Below are 9,867 nucleotides of genomic sequence, written 5' to 3' on the forward strand. Positions count from 1 at the left end.
AAACGCAGCGACCGCCTCCAGCGATGAGCGTTTGAATGCCGTCGCGAAGCGTCCCGAGACTTGTAGCACGACAGACAGAATCCGAAGCAGGGCGGCTCCAAAAGAGAAGAGACATCGTTGATCAGAGCAATTGCATGTACTTCAGGTTGATGGATAAAAGATGAGAGTCAGAAACGTCGCTCTTCGCCGCACAATCTCGATCTGCTCACGTTGCTCGGCACGATACCAGTCTCGCCTGTAGACTTTCGCGCTTGCCACCACTTGCCCGAGTTGTCGACAATGTCCAGCAGCTCGCCCTTTGCGAATGAGATTTCGGTGGGGTCATCCGCGTTCGCTTGGTCTGCATCACAAAGGCGACGCGGAGTCAGCATAGCGCAAGCAGGACAGATCTGAGCTGGCGCCCCATTCCTCGCCTATCGCTCATGATGATCATGAGCCGCCCTTCCGCAGCGTGTGACTCACAGGCATACAATGCTCTTGCCCGGTAGCCATAGCCAGAGTTGGGGTCTGCGTCTGCACTCTTGGAGCCAGTCGGACTGCCCGGTGCGTGAGCCTGGCTACCGGCATACTCGCTTCCAGGTCCACTAGCAGCGTTGGCGCCAGCGCCTCTGTTTGCGACCGATCCGCTTCGGACGCTCTGCGAGCTGGGAGCTCCCGCTCCGCTGACGCCCGTACTTGTACCCAGACCTCTACCAGTCGAGGTGACATCCGCAGTGGATGGGCTGTTGACGTATGCTTGTTGGTACGCGCCCCCACCTGAGGCGAATCCTCCGCTTCCGCTTCCCATTCCTACTGCGCCGGATCCTCCAGCCATACGCATTTGTCTGCCTCCGCCGACAGCTCCGCCCCTAGCACCGGGTCCGGACAGGCCGCCAGATCCCACCGAAGAGAGTGCGGCGTACACTGCAGAATCTTCTTCAGACGTGAAAAAGAGTAGCCAGATCACGTTGACTACTGTCAGGATGAAGTAGCCTGCTGCCATGGCCTCGAGTGAGCCGATATCGCTGTAGATGCCCTTGTCGATGCCAATGACGGAAAACACTAATCCGACTGCGGTCCATGCGCTGATCTGCAGCCTGGAAATGGCAATCGTATCCGTAGCGATGGTGAGGATGACGCCGATCATGAGGAACAGCTCCACGAATATGCCGAACCACAAGACTCCCAGTTGGTCTGAGGAGCGAGACACATTCTCGTTCGTTCTTGCTTGTGCCACGATCTGACCAATGAATGCTACGAACCAGCCGATGGCTGCAATGCCAATCGAGCCGCCCAAGATGAGATTGCTGGCTAGCAGACTGAGCGAAAAAGATGGCGATCGTCATGGTCAGATGAATGCGAAGCAGCAAAGGGCGACTGGGCTGCGCGTGCTAGAGCGACCATGTTCTCCTTGTACGATGCTACTTATTAGCTTGCACGCTACTGCTCTTTCGAGGAGCAGGCATGTATGCTCCATAATAAGAGCTAATTCAGTACACTCACCTAAAGTCAAAGCCGCCACCGCCACCGTTTCTGGCCATCGTGAGCAATTCAGTTGCGTTTCGCCAAAAAGACCCCTTTCAGCTTTCCTGCAAGCTGGCTACTTGGCCGCTCGACGTCGGTGTTGACTGACACGGATAGCGATGCAAGACTTGGTTCAGAGCTCTCTGGTAGCTTGTGGCTGCCGTTTCGAATGAAGTCCGTCTGGGAACGTGCGCGCAATCCGAAAATCGACAGGGTCCTGCAGGCAACCTGAAACAAGTGAAATACGTCAGGTGGGAGTGCGAGGACAAGGGGGCGCCCGCGACTGTGAGAGTTCGCTTGCTCGTCGGGGCGAGATGGGCAGGCGCGAATCGTGAGTCGAGGGACGCTGACGCTGGAAATGATGATCGAGGAGCGCGACGAAGCAGTGTGGGCCAAGTGTGAACCCTCGTTGTGAGGAATATGATGAAGGAAGCGCGAACCGCCATGTATGCGTAGCTCGATGCACATCCGCAACTCACGACTCAAAACTGGGTCTGGTACCCAGCAGGAGCAGATGCGGTGTTCGCCTTCGCAGACGCGCCGCGCCGCGCTGCCTACCTTTTCGGGCTTCCGACCTCAGCAGCAGCATCTGATGCAGTTGAGATCGATCGACCGTCACCTCGGGGCCGCCGCGCTACTCAAACTGCGCCGCCCGTTCCCCCTTTGAAATCTTGTCCTGGCCGGGGGCGGTGCGGAGCACGATTGAAGTAGACGCATGCAGCAGCAGCAGCAGCAGCAGCAGCAGCAGCATGCCAGCAAGTATTTTGAATGGGAAAGTGCCGCAAGTTGCAGGGGATGCAGCACTCTTGACTGTGCATATATGCGCTAGCATCGCGCAGCACCAGTCGTCAGCGCAGCTTCTAGCGCCGCGCTCACTGCAGCTACTATTGTCATAGCCGCGTCGAGTCTGGAGGAAGCAGATCGAGCGCATACCAGCAACGAATAATTCAAAGTGAAGAGCACAAATCACACAACAGCTAGTCAAGACTTGTAAGGCAGGGTCTGTTCCCCGCCTGCCCCTTTTGGTGTGCAGCAAAGTGACGAGCGTGACTGCCGCGGGCACTGCACCCTAGCTGCTGCATGCTGCTGCATGCTGCTGCATGCCGCTGTCTTCATGCGAGACTTTTTGCCTCCCTGCTGAGCTCCCCCCTTTGCTCTCTTCGGCAGGCAGCTTGTCTTGGCCCGCAGATCGTGGACTCGAGACTCATGATCAGACTCACGACTCGACGCCTGTTGTTGAGCTCTATGTAGCGGCGCGCGTGAACACGAATCCAACGGCATGAGCTGCTGGACAAGGTGGGGGCCAAGCCGAGTGTAAAGAGCTCGTTCGATGCCTGCATGCATCAGGTGAAAAGGGGAGTGCGGCCATGGATTTGAAACAGCGCTGTTTCGGGCAAGTCAAACGCCAGAAAGCACTTACCCTGAAGCAATCAATTTCAGATCAACACCCTTAATTCGATCGCTCATTTGAATACTCACGTTTCAAACATCGAGCCGAGGAGCGGTGTCATGCACGACACCAGAATCTGAAATCACGATCTGGATCGAATTGAATGAGAACGAAAGTGACTCAAGAATGGATCGCAGTCAAGCTTACTGATGATTCCTCACCAATCTGAATCCAATTTGGCTCAAGACTTTCCGAGTCTTAAGTCAGGAGTCATCACAGTCGAGACCGAGAGTCTGAAGCTATTGAGTCAAGTCCCATTCATTGATTCGGGTTCCAAGTGTACGCGATCAAGTAACCCTTGAAGCACCCGCCGGGCACCGGAATCTACATACAAATACATGTAGGTCAGCGCATTCTTGATTGTGTCGCACACATGCGGTGAAACCCCGTGATTTCCATGTTTCATTCTTGCACTCACAATGCTCACACAACATCGTACCTCGTTTCAGCCGAGAGCTCCTGTCGCGGTACCTATAGAGACCACCTTGTCTCACCCCAGACGCAATTGTCGCACATATGCGCGCGCAACATGGAGAGAAGCGGAAGATCGGCACAATTTGATAATGAGAATGTGCTCGATCGGTACACCGTAAATACATCGATTCAAGGCTCGAGAGTGGTGCGTGCATGACTCACTTCAAACTCAACAGTGACGAAGGCACAAGTCTGTACAGAGGATGATAGCACGATATTCCACACTTGACCGAACCTGATTCGACGCGCTTAGACTCGGCCCCTCGTGCGCGAAACAGCTGATCCAAAGGTCGTGATGCCCAACCGTAGTCTTTCACTCGTCCAAGCACTGACTTTCGCATACCCGCGCTGCGGCGGATATGCCTCGCCCGAGTCGTGAGCGAGCGAGGCTGCACCGACTGAGCAAGAGCCTGACGCTAGGACGCCAACATAAATACGACTACGCTTCGTCCCGAGACAAGGGGCGGAGCTGCTGCAAGAATATTTCATCTGTACACGATCACAACGGTCAACAGTTTCGATCGGGCGCTGCGGGTGAATGCGAAGTGGGTCGCATATTCGCACCTTTGATAAACAACCAGCCGGCCCGACCATCTCCTGCCCACCCCTCACACCCCGCGACTCGCTGCGGATGCATGGCATCGTGGGGAATGCGAATCGACTCGAGCGGTACGTATTCCAGAAGCGAGCTCCAACGGACTCCGCACCATTCACCAAAATTCGCGCTGCAAGGTCAGACTCAAAATGCCCGCATCAGATGGCCTTGACGAGCAGCAGACGATGTGGAGCGAGGCAGCTCATTGTCGAATTTTGCACTTGCCATTCGTGACCCTAGTGCGCTTCCCCCGCCCCCCAAACACACAAGCGGCGTGGACAGACGTTTGAGGAGGAGGCAATCTGCAGTCTCCTTCTCCAAAGTGCTGCCCCTGCCCCATCACCCTTCATCCAGCTGCAGAATCGCTGTACAAGGCCTCTTGCAACCAGGCAACGAAGCGCTTGATGATTTGTTCTTCCGTCGTCGTGGAAGGTGTTTGACCGGAAGCGGGGCGTGATGTTCGAGGATCCGTTTGTGCAGACGAGGCCGCATCGTCCAAGCTCAATCCCTCGAGAGGAAGCTGCGAAACTTCTTTTGTCGCTTGCGCTGCCGCTGCTGTTGTATCGCTGATAAGGTCGCTCTCGCCATCCTTCTCCTCCGTCTTTGGCTCTAGCTTGGCTTTGCCTATGATTCGTCTTCTGGGCAAAGCCGAAGGACCCTCGTTGCGGGTGTGGGCTAACTCAAGTTTTCTCGTGGTCCCTTCGCTCTGCACAGCTTTGCCGAGCACCGTGTTAGCACTACTTCCGCTCGCGTGCAGCCTCACAAAGGTCCTTCTCAGCCTTTGCAAAGCTGGCAACGTCGGCGGTCTTCTGCCTGCTGGCAAGGAGAGAGTCAGGGTGGTCTCGACTTGAGTTGCGGAGGGATTCGGAGAGAGACGCAGGAGAAGGTCGCCACCGTGCAGTGGTACCAGATTGCTCGAGAGCTGCACTGCGTACGCAGCTAGAATCTTCTGCGTAGATGATTCGAGCAGGGAGAGGTAGGAGTTTGTAGTAGCTCTAACCTGCGTAGCCGAAAGGGGTCCAGGTATGCGTGTGGAATCATCAGCGGATGCCTTCTAGAGAAACGTGACCCCACTCACGGGCGCGACGACATTTGGAGCTTTGACTTGTTTCCCCTCGACGCAAGCTGACCAGATATCTCCGCACGGCGGCTCTTCCCATCCAAGCGAAATGGAGGATAGCTGCTCGTCTGCAGGGCTCGCATTGTTCCCTTGATCGTTGAGGACGCCGCAAGAAGGCACCACGAAGAGTGGAGAGTCCCACCGAGACATGCTCGTCGGTTCTTCAAACCGACTACACAGCTCTTTGAGGCTGAGAGTTGCGTCGGAAAAGCGGCGATGGTCCACATGTTAGCAAGGCGTGCTAAGGCCGAGACGAAAAGCGGGAAGCCACTTTGAACGCACGTTTCGGTAGGCCAAGCTGCACACGGAACGCCAACTGCAGTCTGCTGCTCAAGCCCTACACTTCGCTGCAGATTTCTCTCCTCGCACTCATCCCTCTTGGCGCTGACGAATACGCAAGCGAACCTCACACCAGCTTCTCTGGCAGCGCACCAAAGCTGGTACCTGAAGCCCTTGATGTTCGTGCCAGCTCCTCCATCCGCAATGACGATTGTATCTCGCGTCAAATGTCTCACTACCAGCGAGAGGTATGCGGCACGAGCTGGTTTTTCCGTAGCTTGGAGTGTATAGACTGATCGACACTTCTGCTCGGTGCATAGCGTCGCGTCGGAAAGGATTGCGGTGCGCTTGATGCCATGTGAAGCGGAGAAAGTGCTCGATCCCACATCGCTGTTAGCTTTGGTACGCGAGCTGGCTTCACCGCTTATCCTCGCTTCGAAGTAAGACTTTAACTGCTCGCTTCGAGTGGTTCGGCCTGAGCAAGGCAAACCGCAGACAATGACGAGGGCCATCCTTTTCTTCGCATCACCTCTTATGAGGCGCTTGCTGAATGCTTCGCGATTGGCTGGTCGTACCTGTCCGTGGCCCCCCTCACTTGGCCGGATGCGATGTATGAGACAAGAGACAAGAGCCACGAGTCCAATTCAAGTCGAGCGTAGCGCAAGATCGACCATCATTCGTGATTCATCCATCACGAGTCTTGCATCGTTGCGTTTACAAAGGAAAGGAAGCGAATCGCTGCACGTGATCGAATGCAAGCCGACGGTTGTGGAGGCGCGCATCGAGTGCGCATGGATGAGCCGCGGCACCGCGATTGATTGCTGATTGGTACAACACCGCGCGCGCGACACAAAGGCACGCAATTAAGCGGTGCATGCGTGCTGCTTGGTTGCACAAGGCCTCCGAGTGTATGCCCCGAAGTCACCTCACGTCGCTCAGGATCCGTCCACCATCGCTTCCATCCTCACTTCTTCTCGCATTCCATCCGCTCGATCCTCTTCACATCCTCCAACTGCCAGTTCAAAGCGTGACGCATACTTATCAGCTTTCCTTCACACGCTACTTCCATTATCCTTATTACTGCGCTTCACCCCCCGCATTCTCACATCGCACCGCACCGCACCGCACCGCACCGCACCGCATCGCATCACATTCCCTCCGCGCTGGCCCCTCTCACCATGGCCTGGCTTAGCGGGTCGACGACCAACAGCGGTCTGATCAACAACCTGGTCTCGAACAATCTGATTCGCTCTCCCATCGTCAAAGAAGCGATGCTCAAGACGGATCGTCTTCACTACATGCCTCGAACCTCTTCGGGCAGCCTAAGCAAGTCGAACGCGTCTCACCGAGAGGCCTACGACGACTCTCCCCAAAGAATCGGACACGGAGCAACGATAAGCGCACCTCATATGCATGCTTTGCTTGCAGATCTGCTCGTCCCTTTTCTCAATCCAGCCGCTGCCGATCGTGCTCCTGCCGGTCTGGAAGCGACAGCCAAGGACAAGACGCCCACCTCGCTCGGCACGGGATGCGGCAAGGTGCTGGATATTGGCTCAGGATCTGGCTACCTTCTCAGCGTCCTCTTCCGAGCTGGCGCTTCCCAAGCAATAGGCGTGGAGCATATCTCCGAGCTCGTCGACATTTCAAAGGCGAACATCCGTAGGGATGGACTGGCTGATGATCTGGACAGGTCAACCGTACAAGTCCACTGCGGCGACGGCAGATTAGGTGAGCGAGCAGCGGCTTCTTCGTCATGTCGATCGTGAGCCGTCGCTCTAGCGAACGGTGACTCACCCGCACCTCCTGCTTCCGGTCATCCGCCGATCACCAGGCTATCCCGCTCTAGGCCCGTACTCGGCCATCCACGTAGGCGCAGCAGCAGACGGTGATGTGCCTCAACCCTTGCTGGACCAGCTCGCTTCGCCAGGCCGCATCGTGTGTCCGGTACAGAATCTGAGCGGCGACCAGTGAGCAGCGCTGTGCGGTCGTCGGGATGTGTCTGCATCCACGATGGCGCACTCGAGCATCCAAATCGAGAGTTTAGCGCACTCACACTTCTCCCCTCACGTGCACTGCAATCACAGGCAGATCATCCAGATCACTCGCGACGAAGATGGAAACATGACAAGAGAAGCGCTCATGGGCGTCCGATATGTTCCGCTATGCGACGAACAGAGCCAACGAGGATACTGATGGAGCGACTCGACGGTTCGACCACTCGCACCGCCGTAGCGAAAACAGCCAACGATGTTTGATGAGTGTGAGTGGATTCGTCTCTTGTACGGGAAGAATCGGTAAGTTCTCGATTTGTTATGGGCAAAAGCGGCGTGATAAAGCCAATGGATGGAACAGACCGCCCTCTGGTGGAGCCATGGCGTGCTCGAGGGGCCATGGCGTGCACGAAGCTCTCGGTCCAAATTGCGCGCAAGGATCTACCTTCGAATGCCCAGCTAGCTCGAGCGGGCTTCAACAGCCATCTCTTCCGGGTGCGAGGCAATATGGGGTACGAATCGCCAGTTAGTCTTTCTCTTCTCTCCCCCCTTTCTGGGTAAGAAGGGGAGATCAAAGTCGGTTGGTACTCTTTGACGAAGCTCGGCCCTGCCTCCACGGTTCCTTCGTAGCCAATGTGGGGGCGACGTCTCTTTCTCCCCTGAACGCCGCCCAGCTGGCCCAGAGTGGGAAGGTCGAGGGGACACTTGCAAAGCCAGATGGGATTTTCAACAATCCTCAAAGAAGGAATGGGCACACCATGTTCGGATGTCTTCACGTTGTCCTATGCGCGACGCTTGAGGTAGTCTTGCCTAAAGTCTGGGCATCGAGACGGTCCACTGTGTCCGATTTCTTTTGCCCCGACCTTCCTGTCTGCTGCCGCCCGCGTGATGGAGCGATGTGATACAGATGTGCGAGGATGTACACGTCGGGATGGGGTGATGAGTTGGTCTTCTCATTTTGCATTCTCGTGCAACGCGATGCTATGGGTCAGCAGTGGCTGACCAACTTCGCCTCTTTCCTCCTCGACTCTTATACCTTCGATCTGATCATCATCATCACCATCATTGTCATCGTGGTCACCGTCTTCGCCACACTAACGTATACCTCATCATCTTCGTCGCCCTTTCATATCTTCTCTCGCCATTACCGTTTGCCTCATCCTCCTCCTCCTCCGACTCTTCGCCTTCTCTCTCTCACTTCCTTATCGATGTGGTTCTCTTCGACTGCCTTCGCCTCGTTCCACTCTTGCACCTCTTTCATCCTTGCACCTCTTCCGTCTTTCCTACGCTCGCCCCATCCACGCTCGACCTCCACCACCATCAACTTTCCTCTCCTTCCCTTCTTCTCGCCCCTCTCTCTTCCTTTCCCTCGCTTTCTCTTTTCCGCATCTTATTCCTTCCTCTTCCTCTTCTCTATACCTCTGTGCCTTGTGCACCTTTTCTCTTTCGTTTCGACGCACAAGTCCATCTCCTCTTCTCCCCAAGCGCGGCAGGGCGACATAGCTGCTGGGGCAACATTAGCGAATCTGGATCGACAAGCATCAAGGATTCAACCACTAAATCGGGTCCCGTCGATCATTGGCGCCCGACGAAAGCAAGAGCGCGTGCGGCGCGGTCCTAGGCCGCGGCTTTGACGACTTCTCAAGCACCGCAGTCTCTCGGCAAGAGACAGCCTGGACATTACAAGACCACCTTGTGCCTTTTCGCAAAGGGCGCAGAGCGATTTGGCACCGTGATCGAGGATGACTTCTCCCGCAAGACGTTGGCCCCGACGCAGCAGCGTCAAGGATGCGAATTCTACGGCGATTGCGTCGAGGAAGAGTCACCGTTTGTGTCGCTCCCTCCTCAACAGTCACTTTGGCCATATTTCGGGCGAGAGCATGCATTAGTTTACGTGCTCTGCGAAAGCATTGCTTCAACCCATCAAGAAGGAAGCGTCTTTGGGCGGATACTGCGTATGGACGAGGCACGTCAGCGAGCGACGAGCTGAACGCAGAATGACAAAAGGAAAGGGGAGGCTATGCTCGAGGGCTCACTCACCTTTGTCTGTGCAAATGTCATGAGTCTTTTGAGCGATTGGATATACTTTCGACTGACTTCGTCGTTGAGTACTGGAAAGAGAAAGTGCGACGTTGGCTGGTCCTGCATCAGCGTCTATCCGCCTTTCGACTTGCCACCCCAACCCCTTCCTCCCCCCCAGCAAAAAATCCCCACACTTTGGGGGAGCAAACGCACCATGAGCGACGTTTGAGCTGAAAATCTTTTCTCTGCCCGAACGTTCGTGGATGCCCACCATGGTGACGCCGATGGGCCAAGGAGCGTTTCCGATGGATAGCTGAAGGTACGAATCGTTGGCGTACCTGTACTGCCTCTTTTGAACGTAGTGAACAATCTCGGCTAGACGCATCAGCACGTCTGGCAAGACTGCCTGTGTTGGCGCGCGGCGGGGGGGGGG

The 9,867-nt window shown here is 55.8% G+C and overlaps 5 protein-coding genes across 5 annotated transcripts; 2 read left to right on the forward strand and 3 right to left on the reverse strand.

The window, feature by feature from the left end:
- Positions 1-65: 65 nt before the first annotated feature.
- Positions 66-2,000, reverse strand: IE81DRAFT_304204 (hypothetical protein). Its single transcript, XM_025512292.1, has 3 exons — positions 1,483-2,000; positions 463-1,298; positions 66-340 (listed from the first exon to the last, which is right to left on the reverse strand). Exons 1-3 carry the CDS (start codon positions 1,518-1,520, stop codon positions 168-170), a joined length of 1,047 nt encoding a protein of 348 aa, XP_025368275.1. The 5' UTR covers positions 1,521-2,000; the 3' UTR covers positions 66-167.
- A 1,936-nt stretch (positions 2,001-3,936) lies between these two features.
- IE81DRAFT_324948 (KTI12-domain-containing protein) lies at positions 3,937-6,067 on the reverse strand. Its single transcript, XM_025514376.1, has 3 exons — positions 5,425-6,067; positions 5,101-5,332; positions 3,937-5,022 (listed from the first exon to the last, which is right to left on the reverse strand). The coding sequence occupies exons 1-3, from the start codon at positions 5,931-5,933 to the stop codon at positions 4,369-4,371; spliced, it is 1,395 nt and encodes a 464-aa protein (XP_025368276.1). The 5' UTR covers positions 5,934-6,067; the 3' UTR covers positions 3,937-4,368.
- Positions 6,068-6,599: 532 nt separating this feature from the next.
- Positions 6,600-7,614, forward strand: IE81DRAFT_292376 (protein-L-isoaspartate O-methyltransferase-like protein; the record flags this gene model as incomplete). The annotated part of the gene is made up of 3 exons (XM_025511956.1): positions 6,600-7,149; positions 7,253-7,388; positions 7,506-7,614. The coding sequence occupies 3 exons, from the start codon at positions 6,600-6,602 to the stop codon at positions 7,612-7,614; spliced, it is 795 nt and encodes a 264-aa protein (XP_025368277.1).
- Positions 7,615-8,124: 510 nt separating this feature from the next.
- Positions 8,125-9,245, forward strand: IE81DRAFT_188328 (hypothetical protein). The gene has a single exon (XM_025510760.1). It carries the CDS (start codon positions 8,330-8,332, stop codon positions 9,044-9,046), a length of 717 nt encoding a protein of 238 aa, XP_025368278.1. The 5' UTR covers positions 8,125-8,329; the 3' UTR covers positions 9,047-9,245.
- Positions 9,215-9,858, reverse strand: IE81DRAFT_188299 (hypothetical protein). Its single transcript, XM_025510759.1, has 2 exons — positions 9,648-9,858; positions 9,215-9,523 (listed from the first exon to the last, which is right to left on the reverse strand). Exons 1-2 carry the CDS (start codon positions 9,817-9,819, stop codon positions 9,384-9,386), a joined length of 312 nt encoding a protein of 103 aa, XP_025368279.1. The 5' UTR covers positions 9,820-9,858; the 3' UTR covers positions 9,215-9,383.
- Positions 9,859-9,867: the final 9 nt, after the last annotated feature.

Source organism: Ceraceosorus guamensis (assembly GCF_003144195.1).
Source record: "Ceraceosorus guamensis strain MCA 4658 unplaced genomic scaffold IE81scaffold_49, whole genome shotgun sequence".
NCBI lineage: Eukaryota > Fungi > Basidiomycota > Exobasidiomycetes > Ceraceosorales > Ceraceosoraceae > Ceraceosorus > Ceraceosorus guamensis.